The sequence below is a fragment of the Leuciscus leuciscus genome, assembly GCF_965113295.1.
Source record: "Leuciscus leuciscus genome assembly, chromosome: 22".
Taxonomy (NCBI): domain Eukaryota; kingdom Metazoa; phylum Chordata; class Actinopteri; order Cypriniformes; family Leuciscidae; genus Leuciscus; species Leuciscus leuciscus.
In genome coordinates, this window is record NC_138746.1 from 29331715 (window position 1) to 29358058 (window position 26344).

Below are 26344 nucleotides of genomic sequence, written 5' to 3' on the forward strand. Positions count from 1 at the left end.
ACAGTGATTGCCGAACTGCTTGAACCAGTTCGGCAAACTGATCCGTGCTCGTGCTCGTGGTGCTCTGCATGGTGGGTCTGGTCTTCTGTCACGACACAGAAAGGGAACAGACGGTGGATGTAAAATAAACAGAGTTTATTGACAGAGCGGGAGCAAAACAGAACACAACAGGTGAAGGATGGTAATACTTGATGACACGTAGGAACGCAAATGAAGATGAAGGAAGTGAGGTTGATGATGATGTAGGAACGAAGACACAGGGAGGTAATGAGGATCCAAAGACTGCAGACTAATGAAGAAGACGAAGACCAGCTACAGGAATACTGGTAATCTCTGGTGAGAGCAGGAAGAGTCTGTGTGACGTGTGACGAGACCAGACAGTGAACTGAAGGGAGTGCAGGCTTGATATGGTGAGGCTGATGAGGGTGAACAGGTGCAGGTGATTAGAATTCTGGTGATGATGAACGAGTGGGCTGATCTGGTGCTGATGGCTGAGTGGATGGTGTGAGTGACTCCGTGACATAGGCAAAAAAATAAAATAATACTATGAGTATTCAGCAGACAGAGAGAGCCTGAGAGAACTCTTAAAGAAAAGGATGAATTTATCATTAAGCTTTTACAGTGTTGAAGTATTGAATTTATTGTAATAGACAATGCAACCACATGAGTAGGCTAGTATACAATCAATGTCAAAGAATGTCATATTATTCTTAACAAGAATATTAAGATGTTCTTAAGAAACAAAATTGTACTTCCACACAATCTTATAATTTACCCTTTACCTATTTTTTTTCTTGCACCTGAACTACTGGCCTGACCGACCAGCGGGAAAAAAAAATCCTTATTGTTGAGCCATGGTGTACGACCACTATCCCCTTAATATAATCCTTCCTATACAGTAATGCTCTTTCAGGGCTTGTCTCTCTCATATCTACTCAAAAATTTGACCAAAACCAAGCTCACCTGCACACTGAATTGGCTCGTGTGGGAAATTCATTGTTGGAAATAATGAAAGTCAGAATGATATAAGAGATATTCTGTCTGGTTCTCATCTTAGAAGTTGAAAATGGAGGTGGTCAGAGAGCAGGTCTCAATGGAGGGCTCTTAAGATCTCTTAAGGGCAGGCTGTTCTGAGACCTGTCATAGGTGATTAATGGCAAATAGGCAAAGGCAATCCAAAAGAAACTGCACCAGTACATTCATTAAGAACACATATCCTCAATCTTGTCACCCCTGCAAAATTAAAAGGTGTAGCATTTACCTTGTTGAACTCTCATATCCTCTGATATTTACTTTAATGTGTATCATAATTCTTAATTTTATTCTTTTTTTTATATATATAATTGTAACTTTTTAATTGATTTCTTCTAAGGCAGTCTGTTCTGGATTAGTTGGGGAGACATTTAAATTCCCCCTCAAAAAGCATTGTCTCTGTACAAAAAAATATATTTGTTCTTGAAAATAAACATAATTATCAATAAAAGTGGGTGTAGCGGTAGGGATGGGCAGTTTGACCAAAATCTTATTTCACAGTAGCAGGAAAAATGGTTTATATTTTAATAATATATTTTAATTTAATAGTCTTTTCATGGTTAATTCTGTGAATTAAATATTTAATTAAATACCAAAACATATTTGGAATGTAATCAGTGCAATCAAAAAGATAAAATTATTCATAATTCTGTATTATAATTCTTTCTTTGTGTTATTTAATATAATTCCTTATTATAAATATTTATTAATATATTAATATGGCAAGTTGTGACATTTCTGTGCATACATAAACAACTAACTCTTTCTAAGATGTTATTGATATATAGAGGTTTGTACTTTTGTAAAGAACTAGTAAATGTCCTCTGTATCTCATGTTAATTCTGTAGCTACTCTCTATACAGTTATATAGAAATGAAATGTAATCGACTGTTGCTTCACCTTCCCAGCATTCTCCTTGATGAAGAAGGCCACATAAAGATCACAGGTGAGCAGAATTTTGTTATTTGCTTTCACCACGGTCCAACATTTGCCATCGACTAAAGGGGCCATATGTTGATGGTTTAATATCTTCTCTGCTCTCTCAGATTTTGGACTGAGCAAAGAGGCAATCGACCATGACAAACGAGCGTACTCATTCTGTGGGACGATCGAGTACATGGCCCCAGAGGTTGTCAATAGACGAGGTCACACTCAAAGTGCTGACTGGTGGTCCTTTGGAGTCTTAATGGTAAGTGCCCTTGCAGATTGTGATCATAGACGGCTATGTGAGCACTGCTATGTTTAAGTATTGAACACGTGCAGCACTAGCCTAGGGATGAAGGATAATGTGGTTGTAGATCTGTGGGGTTCTCACAGCAAAATTAAGCACATTTCACAAGTGTTAGACTATGTTTTAATGTTATTTTAATGCATTAACTAGCTTTGCTATGCTGCTTTCCATTCAACTCAGAAAGGCACATTTTTACTTTACTTTTTTTGTCCCTGAAAGTGACAATTGAATAATGCACTGAAAACCAACTTTAAAAAAAATACTTTAATTTGTTACCGCCAGATTTATTAGTTTTTCTCTAATTATATTTATGGTTTGGATCAAACCTTAAATTTTGATTTAATATTGATCAAAAATATTGAATTTCCCAAAGACAATACATAGTACATCATACAAAGTAAAATGTTTATTTATTATAAAGAACATACCATACTTAATTAATATATTTTCTAAGATACAAGCCAAAATGTTATTAATATAGGTAAATCCTTTTTTATTTGCTTTTTTTGGCTTGCTTTTGGCAACTTAATTTGACCATAAATAACAGTTACATTAGATATAATATGAAAGTAGAATTCAACAACAACAACAAAAAGTTATAGTTAGTTTACTTGCTATAAATAAAGACAACTTCGAAAACCATTTGATTATTGTGATGCATTATTAAAGTATACATTTCTGTCATGCACTAAAAAACAAGATGATTACTAAGCAAGAATGGTGCCCTCTGCCCAGTTAACATGAGGGTTGACAGAGCCAAGGATGCCCCAACACTAGGGCGACACCGGTGAGTCAAACAGGTAGAAAACCAGTTCTTCTCTGTGGTTGCCAGATGTAATAAGACTCACCAGCGATGTGATGCGAGTGATAGTGACAGATGAGGATCGAAGCCAAATCAGTGAGCTGGACAGAAGACAGGGGAGAAAACAAGACAGATAAGTCTGATAAGAGATAAATCTGGTCACCTTATGTTAAGTAGGAATATCCCAAATCTGACTTTGAATGGAACACAGCATTAGCAAGAGTTGCTAAACTTTGGGGTTGCTAAAAATACAGTTAGCAATGAGTCTAAAAAATTATATATTGATTGGACACTTCCTCAATAGATAAAGGACTTCAGTGGATATCTGCTGCTGCACTGGGCCACAGATTTGTCTATTAATGTCAATATTATTGCCTTGAGTTGTTGCCGGTAATTGCTTCTATATGAGGGTACGTCCCTTGAGAATTTCATTTCCTCAGCAGCAAATGACTTTGTTGGAACAAATAACTTTTGAAGAGGGGCACACTTATCAAGAGCTCAGATGGATATGACACCTGACTTTAAAAAGCAGTTCAAAGACAGTTAAAAGGAGTTTGAAATGTTTAAAAGTGAAATATGTCATTTCTGCTTAGCAGCCCCCACCAAATCTACCAATGGGGGCTAATTGAGCCATGCTAAGCAGCCAAACCTTGACCCATTGGGCTGACAAATCACAATTTGGCTCAGCCAAAGGAGTGAGTTTAGAACAGGACAACCTGATGTTGGTGGCCTTTTGTGGTACTGAAAGTTTGTGAGTGAATGCAGTACATACTGACTGTTGACTGGAATCAATTGATAAATTATTATTGGGTTAAAAGTTCTACTTTGTTAACTATTTATAAACTGCATTATCGCACAGTTATAATCTGCAAAATGTTGTGAAAAGCGCTATATAAATTTGACTTGATAAGCATGATTTGGACTAGTCTCAGTCGATGTTTTGTGGAATCTCACTTAAAAACTGCAGCCCATTTAACTAGCTGACTTCCAAATATCCTTGCCTTAAAATTAATTCACTCACATAAGCAATGTTACATAAGAGTAAGCATGCTGACTGGAGACAGATTTGGATTTAGTATGCGCTGATATTGTGAAGCAGTGCTGAATACACAATTATTGTACCATCCGTAAATAAACTTGCTAGAGCAAAGCCTGATGCTTCTATTACTGTGCCTAGTTTGAAATGCTGACTGGATCCCTGCCGTTTCAAGGCAAAGACCGCAAAGAGACCATGGCACTTATTCTCAAGTAAGAATTGTTGTTGTATTTGTGCATTATCTGAAAGGCTCTTTTTTTGTTTGTTTGTTTGTTTGTTTGTTTAAAGATTTGTAATAAACTGTCCTCATAAATGGATTTGTGATGTTTGTGGCTGTGCATCACAGTCTTATTTATTTTCAGAAATGAATAAAAGATTAAATGTTTTTTTCTTTTCTTTTTTTTCTCAGGGCAAAACTGGGCATGCCACAGTTCCTTAGCCCTGAAGTCCAGAGTTTATTGCGGGCTCTCTTCAAAAGAAACCCTTCCAATAGATTAGGTAAGCTACCGTTCATAACTAAGAATATCAATATATTATTCACCTACCCTCCATCCTTCCTACAGAAGACCCTCTTAATCCAGCCATTGTAGTTTAGTAGTCTTAGTTTATCTATATTGGTTTAGTTGGTCTCCCAATCTGTTGCTCTGCTGAATGGTCATTCTTAAACCATTAAACTAGGCCAGCTAGCTGCCTAGGGGCCAGCTAGGACCAGTTTAAACTATTTCTCCAGCAGGGATAGTGTAAATAATATGAAACGCTTAGCTCAATAAATGTATCAGATGTTGGTCACAGTGATACCTCATTTAGTTGAACATAGTATTGTACATTGTTCTTATGACAGCAGCAGTGGGCATGAATCTCATTTTAGTCAGAGATGATTTCCTGTGTGAATGACTGCAGTCAGACTTCCAGACGCTGCTGCTGAATGTTTGTCAAGCTGAGATTGAATTTAGCTGGGTGAATCGTATCCATAATTTATAAGGCAGAGATAAATGCCATAGAGACCCGATGTTGACCGTGGCTTAGTATTCTTTTGTCCCCGTTAAGGTGTATGCATCCAAATCAAGTCCTGACTCACTCGTGTATGACTATGACTACTAACATAGTTTGAATGCTAAAATGAAAGGGAACAATTTATATGCATGTTATCATGGAATAGTTAATGAGGTGGAATTGTGGAGCGCAACAGTAGGTTTCCGGAACCAAAAATCCTATTCATTTATTTTTAGCAATAGCATATATTAACTTTTCAGGACATAAGGGGTAAATTACCACTGGCCAGATATGCTTTTAAAAAACTTGACTGTCTATGCAGTAGAAACATGTGGGGAACAGAGAAAACAGAGAAAGGGCTGTGGCGTTCTCTTTAGCCAAAAACTTCAACACCTATAATGCACTTTGGCGCCACCCCCTGTCAATCCTACTGTCCGTGGGTGGTAAAGAATACAGTTAGTCTACATATACTACGACATTGCAACAGTATAACACTGTTTAAAAATTGTTGAACGTATTCTATAAGTGATGAAATATGCTTCTGTAGCCTTATTTCAGCTTAATTTTCAAAATGTGTTAATTGTCAAATTCCTGCTGAAAACTACACTACCCATAGCCCTGAAGAGAGATCCACCAATCAGAGAAGTCACTCTTACAATGAGAATGGCAATCACAGCCAAATGGAGCTCAGCCATGACCACCATCAACAGTGGAAGATGCTTTTGCAGCCAGATGTTAGGCTAACTGGGATATGCAAGAAATGGATCCCTTGGCTGTGCACTATAGCACAGCATTTTTAAACTCCTATTTGTTGGGGGTTTAAAAGGTTAGCAACGTCAAGCAGGATGGTAAACTGAGCTATAGAGGATTTTCAAAGAGGGTTTTTCAACAATTGTCTGACTCACAGATAGACTGATGTTTCATGGGAATCCCATCTGTTACCTGACTGGATGTTTGTCCTCATGTTGTTCTGCAGGCGCAGGACCTGATGGAGTGGAAGAAATCAAAAGGCATATATTTTTTGCAACAATAGACTGGAATGTAAGTATATATATATATATATAAAACCCTTAGCATTAGCGTATGTGTCCTAAATGGTGTAAATCGTGACCATGTCTTCTTGGTTAACAGAAGTTGTACAGACGAGAAATCAAGCCTCCGTTCAAACCAGCAGTGGGCCGACCAGAGGACACCTTTCATTTTGATCCTGAGTTTACATCCCGCACACCGACAGGTGATGCAAATTGCAGCTGATTTTCAGATTAATACTCATTAATACTCAATACTCATTTGCCGTTTTATTTAAAGAATGTCTGGAAGAATCATTTTAAGTGTTTACTGTTAAATGACAGAGACAATGTGATAGACAGCGAGCTGGAAACTATTCTTACATAACAGTCTGTGCCCTGCAAGCACAGGGAGAGTGCAAAAACAAATTAGAGTGAACTGAAACAGCAGAACCTGTTTACAAGAGCCCTCGGGTCCTGCCACTTAGTACAAACTATTCATACTGCTCAGATGGGATCAATTGTGTGTTTCCATTCATAGATAGACTATGTCCTTTTTGCCTTTCTAAATATATTTTTCTCTGTATGTATCCACAGACTCACCCGGTGTTCCAGCCAGCGCTAACGCACACCAGCTCTTCCGCGGCTTCAGCTTTGTGGCCTCTAACCTGGGTCAAGAACAACCTTTGGTCGAGATCAAGCAAATCTCTGGAAACCCCATTGTACAGGTGAGCAGGACTCTGATAGTCGCTTTCTGGCAAGTTGTGGCAACCATCCACAACCCCATAACAAAATACTAAAAAAAACTTAACAATGGCATAATGTTATTCTAAAAATCTTTCTAACTACCTTAGCAAAGTGTAGCAACAAAATGGCATTCAAATTACTTTAGCAATCTCAAAGCGGCATGTAAAAAAGAAAAACACTTAAAGTTCCCCTGTAGTCAGTAATTCTATCCCTTAAAACTAATCTTTGATCACCAAAATTACATATTTAAATGTTTTTTCCTTGAAAAACAAATTCTTCATGCCTTAAAATAGCTTGAATGTAACTCTACACCCTCATTTAGTATACTCTCTTCTATGAATATGCATTTAGTACACCCTCATTTAGTATACTCAGTACTATTAATATGCAAATTAGCCCCGCCTCCACTCACTCGCTCCAGGTCAGAGATCCACTTGTTGAGGATCACACGTTGACCTGTTTGGTTAGAAGGTAGTTTGTGACATCAGAAACACCAACGATTTCAAACCGTGTTTTTGAGACTGTCTTTAGTTCACTGCTATTGTGAAGAGAAAATACTCAGCAGTGGTATGGACTTTGCACATGGTTTGTCTTTAAGCATATCAAAAACACCGCATAGACATATAAACAACATTAAAAGCTTGGATTTCTCCACAGGGGAACTTTAAAATACTTAAGCAACCATAGTAAAAAAAAACTATACCGTTGTATTTAAAAAACATTAATTTTATACTAAGTATACTACAAATCCATTAACATATTTACTGAGATATCACTTGATGCATACTGATATAAATACTATAATTACAAATTAATTTGGAGTTCTTCCTTATTGCACAATGCACATCTCTTAATATTAAGCCTAACATGTGTTTTAATATCCTTATTAGTAAGGATAGTATGATCTCTGTATAACATCAGTCTTTAAATGAAAGATATTTAAAGTGCACCTGAAGTATACTTGCAATAGTTCCTCTTTAGCACAATCAAATATACTTAAGTATTTCTTTAGTTGGACCTCAGCACTATTTCCAGTTAAGTTCAAAATTAGTTGTTCCAATATAGCAGACTTTAAGTATACCAATTTAGTATACCAAAAGTACAATTGCAGTGTATTTATATTAAGCAAATAAACATGTACATGTATTTGTAGTATACTTAGCATAACATAAATGTACTGTATTTCAAATACATTTTAGTATATTTATTTTTCACTAGGGAACTGTAGCAACATGTTAAAACAGACTCAAAAACTGCAGCACTTTGAATACCTTAGCAACTGAGCGACTCAAAATACCTCAGCAACTGCATAGCAGTACCTTAGTAACCACCCACAACACTGGCAACAGTTTTGCACTGGCAAAACCACTTCCATTCCTTCAGAAAATGCACAAATTATGTTTCTTTGGTCATGATGATACAAGTAAGTGATGAGAACCAATCAATATTTCACTAAAGCATGCTGCGCTATATTGACGGCTAGTCACTAACATACAGGAAATAATGCAGTCAGCCTAGCCAAAGTTGTTTTGCAGTTGATTCAGACCTATTCCTCCAGGAAGTACTGTTGTGTAGCACAGCACAAAAATGAGAAGAAAGAGAACGGAAAAAGGAGACCCATGTTACATAATCTGAACTAATTCTGCCAGATGGTTCATACCTGAGGAGCTACTTTATTGAAGTGTCTGAGCTGACGTGGCAGTGACCGGAATGAGATGTATTGATTGGCGGGGGCACATTGACACACGAGCAGATGTCTGTTCTGCGGTGCCGTCATTCTGATCTGATGTGGCATCTGCCGAGCATACGATATTAACTTACTCTGATAGAGCTCATCAAGATGCATGAGTGCAGCTATTTGTGGAAGATTTCTAAACCTGTGCTGTGAATTGCTTTTGGTTTGGGGAGGCGTTTCGTTCACCTGAACATGCTGTCGATTATTTGCATATTTGACGTATATATGTCAGTTTCACTTTTCACTTTTAGCTCCATGCACTGTTACAAAGCATTGAAGACTAGATTTGTATTTCCCGAAGGAAAAAAGCAGTGCTTGCAAGGCAGCAAAAGAATGGTGTTAAAGTTTTTGGGAAGTTTAGGTTCTGTGCATTTTTATCCACAGGGTTTTAGAAACAGAGAGGTCCAAAAACTGAGCGTGCTTAAAATTTGTCTAGAGGGCAAATGTCTAGAGGGCAAATTTTGGATAACAATAGCTTTAGCTTTTTTTGGTCTGTGTCAGTGGGGAAAAAAAAGTACACAAAAAAAAGTGTTAAAAAATTGCTCAAAAGTTAAATGGACATTTCACATATTTTTTTACTTTTTTTTTCCTGAACTATCCCTTTACATTTTAAGCACAGACCAGCCATTGACCTATTAATATGCAGACACATGGTTATTTCTTGTCAAACAGAGAAAATTAAAGGAAGAAATAAAAAAATTGTTATATACAGTTTTAGAAACTGTGTATAATATAGAAGACACGAATATTATACACGGGTGTATAATATGCACCCTGTGTATATTATAGCAAACATATTTTAAAAGGCTAAATGACTGTCCTAAAAAACACACACTTAAGCCACTTTTTACCTGGTTCATTGTAGGCCTGAGGATGGTAAGGGAATTTACTGAAAGGCTATCAAGAAAGTGTGACAAAGTTGAAATGCTAAACAATTCATTCACAATATGCATACATTCATTCTTAATCGTATGCCTAATATGTTGAAAACAGCTCCAAATGAGTTGTTTACATCCCTGGATATTACTGTTCAGTCACTGATGAGTGCTGTTAGACTGCTGATGAGCTCAGATGAGAAAGTCTTGGCATTTTATCTTTGCAGCACTATAGTACAGTTATTAGTAGGCAATTATTTCACAACTTTTATTATACACTGGATCCTGATCTCTGGGACCTCAGTGGTGGGAAAAAGGCCATAGTTGTGTTCATTAATTAAAAAAAAGAAGAGGCCAAACACAGTTTAAATGTTACAGTGATGCAATTGAACATCGTAACAAAGTCAATGGTACATTTTCAAAATATACATGAATGTCTGTACATTTACATTTTTCTAAAAATACAAATGCAAACTCTTTTGAAAAATAAGAGGTGTTATGTGTTGCAGAAAACCAGATGGTGAAATGTTCAGTCAATTTCAGATATATGGGGTGCTGTTAAAGATGTAGGCTGGTAAGTGAAAAGTTGTATGGTCAAACCCCTTCAAAGGAGATGTGAATAATCATCATTGTGCCCTTGAGCAAGACATTTAACCTCAGGTTACTCCTGGAGGACAGTTATTGTGTGCTGTGAAGTTGCTTGGGGCTAAATCGTCAGCCACATTGAACACTGAAGCCACACTTATAATGTATGAATGCCACTGGATTAGATTGCAATAAATCATCAATGAATAGACACGCTGTTCAAAATGAAGACACATTCTGGCTGTCAAAAGTTAGTGGAACATTAGTGTAATGTTGCCATTTCATCACTGTTAATATCAATTAAATAATCATTATTTTCATGTGTGTTGTTGTTTTATAATGCAGCAACTTCATGGCAACAACATTCATTTCACTGACGGCTATGAGTTGAAGGAGGATATCGGCATTGGAGCGTATTCGGTCTGCAAACGCTGTGTTCATAGAATCACCAGTGTGGAGTATGCTGTTAAAGTAAGTATAAAATCTACTCTTTAAAAGCTCTTTGATTGACAAAACACACAGTGCAGAGTATTATTTAGAGAACAGCAGGGGCTGTTTCATGAGAGCCTCTTGATGGATTATCATATAGGACAGCATCATTCAGTGTCAGTCGAAGCTTTATCAGACACCGCTTTGACCAGCCCACTTCATTTCAGATTATTGACAGAGCCAAGAAGGACCCGTCTGAAGAGATTGAGATTCTTCTGCGATACGGCCAGCACCCAAACATCATTACTCTGAAAGATGTGAGTCACAATTTGAAAAAAGAAAGAAATGCTACTTTAGTTTTATGGAGACCCCCAACTAGTAGGAGACTGTTTCTGATCATGTAATCTGTGGCCACAGTTGTGCAATTTAAATTTAGTGTTTCTAAACTGTACTCATGGATTATTATTATTTTTTTACTTTTCTGTCTTTGGTTTATGTTGGATTGTAGATATATTGTTTTATAAGAAGTTAATAGTGGATTACGGTTTCATAAAATGTCGTTTTCAATAATACATTTCAATTTTGCCCATTTTTATGTTTATTAAATTAACTAAAACATTATTTTTTTTAAATTGACCAAATATAAGAATGCTTAATTTCCCAGAATACTCTAATTTACTATATATTTTATATAGTCAATCAAAAGGGTATGCATTGATGTCAAGTCAAGTCAAGTCATCTTCATTTATATAGCACTTTTAACAATGTAGATTGTCTCAAAGCAGCTTTACAGAGATAAATGTATAATTTAACGTTAGATTGTTTTGGCTTTATAGCGGTTCTTTAATAAAGTTATTTTCCAGCTAAAGTTGGTTTTGATTGATTCGCTTCCGTCGCAACGATCATTTGTTATTAAATTAGGGGCCGCTAAGACGACACCATTCTCTCTACACAGACTTTAAACGCGATCCTGTGAGAAACGCTGATGGCGTTCAGATGCGCATTAAGAATTGGTTCTATAGTTATGTGCGTTTGAATATATGTGTGCAGGTTTGGAATTCCCTACAAACCAAGCCTAAACAAATTACTGGTGTTTCCTTATAGTTTTAATTCAGAATTTTATTTTATTTTATCAATTCGGGGTAGATACGCAAATTGAGTTTCCCGACGACGCTTTATCTATAGAGTGGGAAAGGGATCCTCCATAGGGAGAGACTAGTTGGCACTTCAGCACTGCGTTGTCATCGGGTCCAGGCGAAGGGCCTTCGTCAGATCTGGAAACGGCCTGGATCCGGCAGGCTGCGGGAAAACCTCGGGATAAACACAGACACTAAAATTAGCGTAGATGCCATTCTTCTCATGATGTAACAAGTACATCAGGATTTATGGGAAGTGTCAATGATGTCACGCCCCCTCAGCAGAATAAGTTGCAAAACATCCTGCAACATGACTGGCTTTAATAGGGGAAACTGCAAAAACGTGTATCTGCTTAAATTAAAAGCATTTGGACTTGACAGTGATCCTTGCAACAACTAGCCAAAGAACCAGTGGTCCATTGACATTGACATGTGGCCAGGAATCGAGTTTCCTGACATATATATGTACCTAATTTCGACACCAGGGGAAAATACATTAACTTTGAACGCTTTATCTGTTAGACAACACTATAAATACAATAGGTAGATCTAAATCAGAATGATTACTTGTTTCATTGTTATATACACTGCACTGATTTAAAAAATAATTTAAATAGGCAAATGCTTAAGAGTCAATGACTGGATCATTATTGCAGTGGTTATTATGTTTCCAGTAGTTATATGTTTGGCAAAAGTTCTTCTAACCCTAATTGATGGAGTGTGTAGCTTTTCATTTCTTAAACAACCATGTAGGAAGACACGTCATGGCCATATTCCAGTATGACATTGTCAAGATTCATCAGGCTCAAATTGTGAAAGAATAGTTAGGAGGGAGCATGAAGAATCATTTTCACACATATTTTTTTTTTGCCATTGTATCATCATATCATCCAACCTTGGCTATGACTTTCTGTAAAGCTTCTTGGAAACGATGTGTATTGTGAAGCGTTATATAATTAAGTTTGACTTGACTTGACACTTGTTCGCACTTTAAGACAGGATTTGTTGGCGAAATTAAAGTGACGAGGACATCAATGAATACTCTGGTTTTTTTCAATATATTTTGTCGAAACTTTTAAAGTTCTCTGGATAGCTGTCCGCTGTTATTGTCAGGCAGACGATACAGAGTTCTGCTGTGTAAACTGAATCCATTTTAGAAGTTCTTTGTGCTCCTATCTTTTTATCTATCCATCTAAACTTGTTTTGTAAGGAAAACTGGGTTTGTCTATGTTATCTAACCATCCCCGTTTGTAGAACACAATGCTCATCATGTCTGTTTAATACATGCTGACCAAAACTTTACAGTTATGCAGAATGTAAGATGGAAAATATTGAATTGATGAGTTGTCAATACATTATATAACCTTGGGTATGATTTTATCACAAAATCGCCTACTGTGACATCATGTGCAAACCCTCTATAGATTCCAATTTTGATATCAATATTCAGTCACACTTCAGATTAGGGTCCAATTCTCACTATTAACTACCACTTTTGCCTCAATAAACTCCTAATTACTGCTTATTAATAGTTAGTAAGGTAGTTGTTAAGTTTGGGTATTGGACAGGATTAAGGGATGTCGAATATGGCCATGCAGAATAAGCCATTAATATGTGATTTATAAGTACTAATAAACAGCCAATATCCTAGTAATATGCATGCTAATAACCAACTATAGTGAGAATTGGACCCTAAACTAAAGTGTTACGCAATATTAATTTTCATAAAGTTAGGTCTAAAAATGGTGTGATTAGCCCTTTAGTTTCAAATAAATAAATAATTAGTCCAAATTAGCTAATGGACTAATGAAACTCCTCTGTTGTGTGTTGAAAATCAATTTTAAATTATTGGACGGAAAGGAATTCAGAATTTTACAAAACACTGCAGCCCAGTAACATAATTTGAAATGTTTTTTAACCTGTTAACCTGCATCACTATTGAGCAAATGTCACCAGATCTTTTGTGGTTAGATAAGCTCATGTCTGTGAGTGAGAGCTGCATCAGTGCACTGTGATGGAGAGAGTGAGTGTGTTGTGCTGTGTGCTGCAGGTCTATGATGACGGCAAGTTTGTGTATCTGGTGATGGAGCTGATGAGAGGAGGAGAGCTGCTGGACCGGATCCTGCGGCAGAAGTGCTTCTCAGAGCGGGAGACCTCAGCCGTGCTCTGCACCATCACCAAGACTGTGGAGTATCTGCATTCACAGGGGGTCAGTTTGTGTGATCACAGGGGACACTAAGGGCCCTATTTTAAGGATCTAAGCTCATGGTCTAAAGCGCAGAGTTAGGGTTAGCGCAAGTGCACTTAGAAAAATGGTCGGCGCGCATGGTCTAAAAGGGTTGTCTCTATTCTCATAATGAGTAATGGGTGTGTTTTGGGCATAAAGTGCAATAAACCAATCAGAGTCTCATCTCCCATTCCCTTTAAAAGCCAGTTGCGCTCGCACATGGCGGATTCGCTATTTACATGACGGAATTTGCAAGTGGAAAGACTGAACACGCGTCTCCAGAGCGCAAACGGATCTGCTCGTGTGCGGGGTTAAATCGCGAGCAGACCATCTACGGGACAAGCCGTATTCCACCATATCTTTATGTACACATTATTAATCTTTTACATTGTAATATTAATTAATCAAATTAATCAAATTCATATTTGGCATGTTTGTGTGCCCTGTGTGTGTAAGCAGAGTGCGCCGGGTATGATAGGGCCCTAAATAGTTAGTTGTTCAGTTGCTATGGTAAATGTACAATAAAAGCTCTATTCCAACAAATTACACATATTTTGTTCACTTTTAAGTCACATTGTAGCATTTACTGCATCATTGTTTCTACTTCTGTGTTCAGGTTGTGCATCGAGACTTGAAACCCAGTAACATCCTGTATGTCGATGAAACAGGCGACCCAGAGTCCATCAGAATCTGTGATTTTGGCTTTGCCAAACAGTTGAGGGCTGAAAATGGTTTGCTCATGACACCGTGCTACACTGCAAACTTTGTGGCTCCAGAGGTACTTTTGTATCCATTTATCTTTTTCTGTGCTGTTATGATTTATTCATCTAAAAAAAAAACTGCATTTTTCAATTTTTGTAAATGTCATACACATTTAACCCTTAAATTATTTAATTATAAATTATTTATCCCTCTGGTGCTCTTTGGTCATTTTTGACCGAATTTTTTTTGAATTATTATTTTTATAAATGGTATTATTATAAATGGAATGAAACTTGGTAAAGGTTTTATTGAAACAAGATGACAGAAGTACATTTTTTGTAAAACTTTTTTTAAAGTTCACTTTTTCAATCTTTCACTTTAGCAATAATCTGCCAAGTGTCTTCTTTAAAAAGAGACCAAACTTAAGTCTGTGCTCCAAATAATTTTAGATTTATGAGAGTTTAAGTTAAATACAATTTTCAGATCTATGCTCAAAATCTATGCTAAACTCAAAAAGATACTGTAAATGGATTATAACTACTGCATAAATAAAACTTAGTACCATAAATCCCCTAAAATAAAACTAAAATATCGAACTATAATATAGTACATTCATTTAATAAAAAAACAAAAAACAAAAAAACAACAAAGCGGTGATCATTTGGGCTCAGGGTTAAAATAACAATTGTGTATGTGTATTGTTTAAACATTAAAAATATGCTGAAATGTTTGAAAAAAAGTGTGCTTTTTATGATCTGTTTATGATATTATGAAACAACAACAAACCTGTGATTCATATAGGTCCTGAAGAAACAGGGATATGATGCTGCCTGTGATATCTGGAGTCTGGGAATCTTACTCTACACCATGCTGGCAGGGTAAGTTGAGTCTTAACTGGATATATTTTATATATTACATATAAACTAAAGTTCAAATGTTTGCGGTCAGTAAGATCTTTTTTATTATTATTTAAATATATATACTCATACATATACAGTATATGAATTGATCAAAAGTGACAGTAAAGACTTTTAAATTGTTACAAACAAAAACTATTTAAAATAAATCCCATTCTTTCTATTAATGGATCCTGAAAAAGAAAATATCACAGTGTTATAACTGCTTGCAGTTGTGATAATAATAATAAATGTTACTTGAGCGCTAAATCAGCATATTAGAATGATTTCTGAAGTGTGACAAGGAAGACTGGAGTAATGATGCTGAAAATTCAGCTTTGCCACCACAAAAATTAATTACATTTTAAAATATACTAGATTTTAGAACAATTATTTATAGTTTTAATAATATTTGACAATATATAGACAATGTTTTTGTTCAAATAGAAACTTCTTTCAAAAACATCTTACAAATCTTACTAGTCCCAAAGTTTTGAACAGTATGAAGTATAAATATACTGTATAATCACTACAAGACAAAAGTTTGTAAACATTTTACTGCATTTTTGTTTCTTATGATATGAAAACGTTCAGGTCTAATTAGTTTTATAGACAAATATAAATGTTATCTACATATGTTTTGAAATAAACTATACAGTAGTTTAATAAAGACAGTTAAATAGCCGAGATAATGAAGGAGAAGGAGTCATTGTTTAGCATACATGTGAATCTTCAATAGTGTTAAAAAAAAGCATCCCAAAATGCACCTCATCTGCCCCAGCAGAGCTGGAATCTAGAAAAAGATTTCAGAAGCTCGATGATGAAATATTTGATTTGTTTTTGTGGTCATTACATAATTCCCATGTGACTATTTTGTGACCTTTCATGTTATATGTGGAAAAATAGTAATAATAAAGAATAAGTAGCTAGGCCCAAACCGGATAACAATTTTACACTACAGTATAGTTCAAAAGTAGTAGTAAGAAAACCACTCCTAGTAAAATGATAATAATAGTCCATTATACTTGATTGATCTAATCTAACGGTCGCATGCACCCATTCATGTTTACTAATCGAAATATGAACAGATTCTATTTGTTGCTCTAAATGAACTGACAGTATTCATCTAGGCATGCTATGTAAGCATGCCTCTTTCTACCATCAATAAAAATCATCTACCCACATGACCTAGGAGCACAACCTTAATTTTCTACAAAATTATGAGTGACTTATCAACACAAACAGATCAAAACCCTATGTAGAGCATCTTCCCCCATTGCCCGGATGAGGGGATTACTAGGTAAGCCGGGTCGAGTCACAGAGTAATTGTTCTGAACACAATGCTAGAGCTATCAGAAGCCAAGAAGCTCTCTCAATTTAATGTTCCTGACTATGGATTGAGCTTTAAACCTCTGTGTAATCAGAACATTTAAAAAAAAATCATCTTGCTCTTCCAACCTAGCCATATGTGTTCGCTAAAAATAACTCAGTGGAAATGGGGGTATTAAAATGTTTCTTTCTCTTCTCACCCTTTCTCTGAAAGGGCACATTCACAAGTTGTTTCACACACTCAGCAGCACTCAATCTGTCCCACAGTTTCACTCCCTTCGCTAACGGCCCTGACGACACACCGGAGGAGATCTTGGCTCGCATTGGCAGTGGGAAGTTTGCCCTCTCAGGAGGCAACTGGGACACAGTGTCTGACGCAGCCAAGGTCAGCTTGCACAGTTTCTACATGTTGGAAAATGAGCATCACAATATTAATCTGCCTTTTGTCTATATTCAATATGTTTGTTAACAATTTTTGTTGTTTAATACAAGACGTAAAATCCAGTGAAAAATAATCAAGACATGTATTTCACACTTCTTTTCACTAAATGAACATAAGTAACACGTGTAATCATTTTTAGATTTATATTTATTTACACTACCTGTCAAAAGTTTGTAATAATTGAGATTTTTGTCATTTAAAAAAAACAATTTAAAATAACTGTTTTCTATTTGAATATATTTCCAAATGTAATTTATTCCTTTTTTTAGTCACTTGATCCTTCTGAAATCATTCTAATGTGCTGATTTGGTGCTCAAAAAACATTTCTTATTGTTTAACAATGTCGATATCAGTTTTTACTGCTTAATATTTCTGTATAAACCATGATACACGACCATTTAAAAGTTTAGGGTAAGATTAAAAAGATAAAGAAATTAATACTATTATTCAAAAAGGACTGTATAAAAGTGTATCACGGTTTCCACAAAAATATTAAGCAGCAAAAATGTTTTCGTTATTAGAAACATTGTTAATAATTGAGTACCAAAAGTAATTGATAATAATTGAGCAAAAAATCAGCGTACTATAATGATTATAATGATTCTGAGGGATCATTTGACACTGAAGAAAGGAATAATGATGCTGAACATTTAGATTTGATCACTGGAATAAATTACATTTTCAGATATATTAAAACAGAAAATAGTTATTTAAAACTGTAGTAATATTTCCCAATATTGCCATTTTGACTAAACTGTAATATGTTTTTAACAGTATTTTTGTAAAACTAATTATTCAAAACTTTTGACTGGTAACCAAGATTATATCAATATTACTGTTCACAGTAATAGACATCATGTTATTTAGGCAATGTAAATGCAATAAAACCCATGCAGGATGTCCATGATCATTTTTGAGCGATGACACAAACAAATCATTTTTTATTGTTTTATTGAAATTGATTTGAATTGATTTACAGAAATTAACTTAACCTATCAACTCCATACAATAAAGTTTCATTAGTTAGCATTAGTTAACTACTTTAACATGAATTAAGAATAACCAAAACTTCTAAAGCATTTATTAATATAAATGAATGTTAATTTCAACATTTACTTATACATTATTAAAATCAAAAGCTCTATTTATTAACATTAGTTAATGCACTGAAGTGAAAGTGAAAGTGAAAGTGACACGTGACGGCCAAGTATGGTAACCCATACTTGGAATTTGACCTCTGCATTTAACCCATCCAAGTTAATGCACACACATTAGGAGCAGAGTAGTGAGTAGTTAACACACACATACACTGCAAACGTGGATACACACACCCAGAGCAGCGGGCAGCCTTTGTGTGGCGCCCGGGGAGCGATTAGGGGTTAGATGCCTTGCTCAAGGGCACCTCAGTCATTTCCCACCGGCTCTGGAATCGAACCAGCAACCTTTGGGTTACCAGTTCAACTCCCTAACCACTAGGCCATGACAACCACTGTGAACTAACATGAACAAACAACGAACGACATTAACTGTTTATTAACTAACATTAAAAAAAGATTAAAGTCTTGCTTTGAAACAATCAGTTTTGTAAAAAGCGCTTTATAAATAAAGGTGACTTGACTTGACAAGGTAGTTAGTGACGTCAGAAACACTAGCGATTTTGAGACTGTCTTTGATTGAGTCTGCAGTTTTAAAGAGAAAATACTCAGCAATGGTGTTGACTTATGAAATTGCACATGGTTTGTCCTAAAGCATATTAAAAACACCACATAGACATATAAACAACATAAACTTGATTTTCACTACAGGGGGACTTTAATAAATACTGTAACAAATGTTGTTCATATGTTAGTTAATACAATGTTAACTAATGAAACCTTATTGCAAAGTGTTACCATCAACTCTTATTAAACCATATTGAGATGGTACATACAGTAAATGCCTCAGAAATCCCAACCAAAAAAAAAAAGTAATATTTTTTTTTTTGTCATCTTTGAACAGGACATTGTCACTAAAATGCTACACGTGGACCCTCATCAGCGGCTGACGGCACCTCTTGTTCTCAGACATCCCTGGATAGTGAACCGTGATGAGTTATCTCAGAGCCAGCTGATCAGACAGGACGTGCAACTGGTGAAGGTACAGTTCCTGTGACTATCATCCCGTCTCTGCTCTCCACTGTCAAAGAGCAATACTGACACCTCATGTTTTCCTGTGAAACTGCATCTGTGCCACTTCAAACAAACACACTTACACCTCAACAAACAAACAGGGCCCGGTTTCCCGATAACGCTCACTCTTAGCGTGCTAAGAAGACTCGAAAGATATATCTTACCAAATTTGTTTATGTTCCTAAGTGTGTTCCCCGAACTATACCTTAGAAAGCTGCTTAAGATATACCTTCTTACGTGCGACGTTACCCGGCGCTGTCCGTGGCGATGGTGCTGAATTGGTTTAAATCGATGGCTCGAGAATCAATTATTCTCTCGTGCAGGGGCTGTTTATGTGAGAAAGTGGTGTTCTTTATTAGAGAAGCACTTCAGAAATAGTTGAAATTGCATTTATTATGATTATTGGATATTATAAAAAATAATCCAAACTATAATAGCCTATAACCTAGCCTACATATTTTAAAATTGTAACATATATTGCTGCCACAATAACCTTTTCAAAAATTTACGTGCCTTCTTCTCTTTCCCATTTTTGTTCGCTGAGGTGGAGCTGCGATGAAATATTGTTCTTGGAAATACTTTCCAGCATTTCAGTAATAAAAGTTTACATCTTGCGTACGGTGCTCGGTAGTGATCAAAAAGGATTTAAACCGTGAATTTCGAATCTCTTGTAAACTCAGAGATGTGGATTCAGACGGCAATTAAATTACCACACGACCTGTTTGTCAAAAAACAGAAGGTACTAATTTGGCCAGGGATTTTTACGCGGGTTGGGTGAGAAAAACACTAATATTATGGATTCGGACGGCACTAAAATCACCGACTTACCCCAGTAAATGTTTAAAATACGACGAGCCCATGAGAAACAATATTAGCGTCCGAATAGGACTTAACTGACAGTAGCCTATGCTTTCACTGGCCTTTAAAAGAGCGTTTTAATTAAATTAATAATATTGTATAATAATATAATTTAAAAAAATAATCAGTGTAATGACAATTTTATTCTTTGCATGAAAACACTTGAATTAGCCTAACTGAACACTGTCTGGGTGTATTAACACTTCAGAATTATATTCATATAGACCTGCAACAGTGATAAGGTAAAGCTAAGAGTGGTCCAGACCAACCTTACGAAAGTGTGACTTACAAAAGATATACTTAGCGTACGAACGTTTCGGGAACCGTCCCATAAGGTTAAGAGAGAGGTTAAGGAATAGGTTAAGAACTACTTAGAGATAAGAACACTTTGGGAAACCGGGCCCAGTTCTTTAGACTTGGAATTGGAAAGGAAATAAACAATTCTGGTGATCATTATAATCCTTAATGATACCTGATATTCTGGAGTCATAACTATACTACAGAAAAATTATATTGTGAATTTATTTAAATTTTTTTGCCACAAGTTTATTTATTTTTTTGTTGAGAAATACAGAAATAGAAATATAGAGGATATCACATAAAGTAATTTGTGGTGGTGACAAAGCAGAATATGCATCAGCCATTATTCCAGTATTCAGTGTCACATGATACTTCAGAAATCATTCTAATATGCTGAATTGCTGCTCAATATTATTGTTAAGATATTGAGCGAATTCCAATCGGAAGCGAGCATCCCTGTGTCCTACTCTGAAGAGCAGCCCTTTAAGCCCTTTAAAACTTTCCATCTCTTCTTTTCATTTACAATGTATCTACTATTGAACACATTTTTTACCTATGAAACTAATTTACACTTCATATGGAATGAATGACAAAAATGTGTGTAATAACATAAGAACATACAACTTGAATTATTATCTTTACGTTAACTCAAACTCGCCCACTATCTAGCTTAAAAATGAATTGTAAGGATTTGCCATAAACGCTAAAACTACTTCCTTGAAGTGACCATTGCATGAGCGGACTTATGGAAGGGCCCTTTGTGAAAGGATTCTGTTGTTCACTTTCATTTGGAACGTCCCCTTCCCGAAGTGCCCTTCAAGGGTGCAAAAATGCTGTTTGGAATTCGCCCATTATGTTGAGAACAGTTGCTTACTTCTTTTTTTTTTTTGGAAACTGATTTTTTTAAAAAATTCAGGATGCTTTGATGAAGAGAAACTTAGGCTAAATTGAACAGAATGTCTTAAATAGAAATCTACAATGTAAAATACTTTACTGTCACTTTTGATTCATTTTAGGCATCCTTGCTGAGTAAATGTATTAATTCCTTTAAAAAAATCGTACTAAAGGCCCATTCACACCAAGAACAATAACTACAGTATAAGGATAACTATTAGCGGCCACTCCAGCGGACTTCGTTCTGTTTATTTTAAGCACGGTGCAGTTTTGCCGTCTGCCGCTTTAATTGCTCGAGCTCTTTAAAGCAGGATGGATTTTGATTGGCTGTCAATGTTTTTATCGTTCATCAGATGGAAAAAAAATATTCTGAAAGTGATTCCAACGATATCGTGTCTCTGTTCCTTTATCATTATAGTTGTGGTGTGTGGACTCTCTATTCTTTTATATTTAGAACGATTTTTAGAACAATATTTTTACCGTTATCATTATAGCTATCACCCTTTGTGTGAATGGGCCTTAAAGGGCCCAATTTTGTATTATTTTGTAATCATTTACTCACCCTCAAGTTGTTCCAAACCTGTATGAATTTCTCTCTTCTGCTGAACACAAAATAATCAACAGAGAATCAAACAGTTGTGGGGCACCATTGACTTCCATAGTATTTTTTTCCACAAACTATGGAAGTCAATTGGGATCCATCAACTTTTTGGTTACAAACGTTCTTCAAAATATCTTCTTTTGTGTTCAGCAGAAGAAAGGAATTCATACAGGTTTGGAAAAACTTGAGGGTGAGTAAATAATTACCAAATTTTCATATTTGGGTGAACTATCCTTTAAACCCTAAACGTTTGAACAATAGTGTACATACTGTCAACGTCAGGCAACTAACATGAAATATTGTTGCATACACAATTTTAAATGTCACTTTGAATTTTCACAGATAGTACTTTTTGGGTTTCATCTAATGTTTTGACTGTATAATTCATGATATATTAATTTAATCTATGACATCATTTGGTAGGGGGCGATGGCTGCCACATACTCCGCTTTGAATCGATCTCCTCAAGCCCCAAAACTGGAACCAGTGCTCTCTTCCAGTTTGGCTCAGAGAAGAGGCATGAAAAGACTAACATCCACTCGTCTATAGCACTTCAGCCAGACACAGGAGCGTCTACAGCTTTAAGAAATGTCAGAGCGCCCAGGCTTTCGGACAAGGTTCCAGACGAGCATCCGGAGCAGAGTGGAACAATTGGATTGATCACAGAGTGTCACAGCGATCTCCAAAGAGAGACAAATGACCTGACTCCACTGATGTCGAGATTGATGAGGGCCTGATGCAAACATCACAGCTGTCAGTGCTCAAAAACTGATCTTTCAGAGTGCTGCGCTGTTTTGTGTGTGTGTGTGTGTGTGTGTGTGTGTGCCACCCCTGTGAACACTCTGGAGTGTAGCATCATGGAGTGTTTCCTTTTATAGCAAAGATCACAGTTATCTTTCCCAAGGTGCAGTCAGTCGGAAATCCAGTCGTTCATAAAGGTTGCTACTACTTGCTGCAGACACTTTAATTAGAGCCATGTAGAAGTTAGCTGAAGATGCTTTGTTCTTTTATGGTGACAGTTCTGCACCTTTAATGTGCCAGCATTATTAGCATCTTTTTGAACATGCATGCCATGTACAGTGTGTATTTTTATGACAAACAAATGGTTCTAACATGCTAATGAAAGCACAAAGAACATCTTTAATGTCATTTTGGTTTTGGTTTTACTAGTTGCTTTCTTTATGCCCCAGTTTTACTAGATTGTTGGTCTTATGTAATGCTGAGACTTTTTACAAAAACAGCTGTTTATATATTTTTTTTCATCTTGCATATTTGGACCAAATTGGTTGATTTGTTTATTTATTTGATTATTTATTTGATTATTTATAAATCTATTTGTTGATATGCACGTTTATCTTTATTTCTGTTTATTTCTTTATTTATGTGTTTATTGAAGATACATTTTTTTATCTAATTATTTTTAAGTGACCTTTATGCATAAGCACGAAACCTAAACAAGTGCCACACATTTGCACTAGATTTATTGAACAATGATAATGAAATAAAGTTTAGAATATAAACATGTGCATGTATTTTCACTTTCATAGAAATGTTAAAAAAAAAGTGAAAAAATATAGTTTGAACTAGACGACCAAAATGTATCTAACATATTGTTAAGGATTTGGATCAATGATCTTGAAAACACATGACATGCTTTTTATGTACTGAGGTCATCATCTAATACACTTACATTTATCCATTATAATCTTCTGTTAGATGATGTGAGAGATGACCTTAACCAATATTATATCATTCTTCCATCAGAAGTCATAACTTGCACTAACACTTTATTTCGATGGCCCACTTTAGACATTCTACTAACTATAAGTAACTTTGCAACATGTCAGCTACCACTTGGGACTATTCTGCTTAATATCTGCTAACACTTTATTTTGATGCTCCCCAACAGACATACAGAATATTTGCAACTACATGTCAACTTAACCCGAACACTAACACCGAACAGTCTACTACAGTCTACTCTAATGAGAGTTAGTTGATATGTAGGTGCAAAGTTACTAATAGTAGAATGTCAAATTTAGACCATCGAAATAAAGTGTAACCCAACTTGCCCATGCATTAGTTAATAACCATGTATTAATTAGAAGATCTGCTCTCCACACATAGCACTCTGTTTAATTAAGAATAATCTGACATTTTGTTTGCATGCCATACACAATTTGTAGCAGCCTCTGAAAGTTTAAAGATATCAGTACAGATGAAAATAACCTTAATTTTGTATGATAAAAAATGACTCTCTAGATTGAAGACCAGTCCAGTATTTTTGAATGAATATGATAAACACCTTTTCCGAAAAGAAGCTCTGATGACCATTTTTTCATTTTTGGGTGAACTATCCCAAAAATGTTTGTTCACCCAAAAATGAAAATGTTGTCATCATTTGCTCACCCTCAAGTTGTTCCAAAACTGTATGAGTTTATTTCTTCTGTTGAAAGAAGATATTTCGAAGAATGTTGGTAATAGGCCTACAGTTGATGATAGGCTAGCAGTTATAACTTTTTAATTAATCTATTTGAGATCGAATTAACGCTAAATGTTTTGCCATAAATTACGGACATGGCATCTGAGGACTATTTCTCATTTTTCTCAGTTATTTAGTTTTATTTCCAGATTCAATCATAGGCTCGTTCTTACATACTAGAGCACGTACGCACGCTTATGGCAAGCCGTTTTAACATTTAATCATTTCAACCTACTATTATCTATTTTCATGCTACTAGTACTTATTTTTTAGATACTAGTATCTATTCCATTAAGTACTAGTACTTATTCATTAGCTACTAGTGCCTATTCTTTAGATACTAGTGCTTATTCTTTAGGTACTAATACTTATTCATTAGATACTAGTCCGTATTTATTAGATAATAGTACCTATTAATTAGATACTAGTACTTATTATTAGATACTAGTACTTATTCAATAGATACTAGTACCTATTAAATAGATACTAGTACTTATTCATTAGATACTAATACTTATTTCAGTAGTGACTAGTAACTATTCTTTTGTTACTAGTAACAAATTAAAAAAAATTGCCATTGACTTCTATGGGGATCTGTCATTCAGATATCAACTATTCGGTTCTGACTAGTATGTATTCCATTTGTGACTAGTAGATATATATTAGATACTAGTAGTTATTTATTAGGTACTAGTACTTATTTTTTACATACTAGTACTTATTCATTCGATACTAGTACCTATTAAATAGATACTAGTACCTATTCATTAGCTACTAGTACTTATTCATTAGATACTTATTCATTAGATACTACCTATTAATTAGATACTAGTACTTATTAATTAGCTATTAGTACTTATTCAATAGATACTAGTACCTATTTATTAGACACTAGTATCTTTTGTAATTGTTACTAGTAACTATTCTTATTTTACTAGTCACAACTGCTATTTTACTAGTCTTATGTTTTGACTATAGTCAGAAAAAATCTTACTAGTAAAATAAAAAACCTTACTAGTAACATTTGGAATAAATACTAGTATCTAATAAATAGGCACTAGTATCTATTGAATAAGTAGTAGCTAATTAATAAGTACTAGTATCTAATGAATAGGCACTAGTATCTAATGAATAAGTACTAGTATCTAATGAATAAGTACTAGTATCTAATGAATAAGTACTAGCTAATTAATAGATACTAGTATCTATTTAATAGGTACTATCTAATGACTTAGTACTAGTATGTATTGAATAAGTACTAGTATCTAGTAATAGGCACTAGTATGTAAAAAATAAGCACTAGTACCTAATGAATAACTACTAGTATCTAATATATATGTACTAGTCACAATTGGAATACATTAGTCAGAACTGAATAGTTGATATCTGAATGACAGATCCCCATAGAAGTCAATGGCAAAAAATGAAATTACTATTAACAAAAGAATAGTTACTAGTCACTATTGAAATAAGTACTAGTATCTAATGAATAAGTACTCGTACATAATAAATACTAGTAGCCTAACTAATGAATAAGTACTAGTATCTATTGAATAAGTACTATTTAATAGGCACTAGTATAATAATTAAGAACTAGTATCTAATGAATAGGTATCTAATAAATAAGAACTAGTATCTAATGAATAAGTACTAGTATCTTTAAAAAGGTACTAGTACCTAAAGAATAAGCACTAGTATCTAAAGAATAGGCACTAGTACCTAAAGAATAAGCACTAGTAGCTAATGAATAAGTACTAGTAGCTAATGAATAAGTACTAGTAGCTAATGAATAAGCACTAGTAGCTAATGAATAAGCACTAGTAGCTAATGAATAAGT

General features: G+C 35.2%; 1 protein-coding gene across 1 annotated transcript in view; it reads left to right on the forward strand.

The window, feature by feature from the left end:
• Nucleotides 1-24248, forward strand: part of rps6ka2 (ribosomal protein S6 kinase, polypeptide 2) — a 61676-nt gene extending 37428 nt beyond the window's left edge. The window contains exons 7-21 of the mRNA XM_082154469.1: nt 1941-1978; nt 2079-2221; nt 4243-4313; nt 4511-4599; nt 6071-6135; nt 6226-6328; nt 6699-6829; nt 10389-10514; nt 10700-10789; nt 13659-13817; nt 14452-14613; nt 15339-15415; nt 17030-17147; nt 19203-19340; nt 22449-24248. Coding sequence (XP_082010595.1) covers nt 1941-1978; nt 2079-2221; nt 4243-4313; nt 4511-4599; nt 6071-6135; nt 6226-6328; nt 6699-6829; nt 10389-10514; nt 10700-10789; nt 13659-13817; nt 14452-14613; nt 15339-15415; nt 17030-17147; nt 19203-19340; nt 22449-22574 — 1636 coding nt within the window. The 3' untranslated portion in view covers nt 22575-24248. The remainder of the gene's footprint in view (nt 1-1940; nt 1979-2078; nt 2222-4242; nt 4314-4510; nt 4600-6070; nt 6136-6225; nt 6329-6698; nt 6830-10388; nt 10515-10699; nt 10790-13658; nt 13818-14451; nt 14614-15338; nt 15416-17029; nt 17148-19202; nt 19341-22448) is intronic.
• The last annotated feature ends 2096 nt before the right edge of the window (nt 24249-26344 follow it).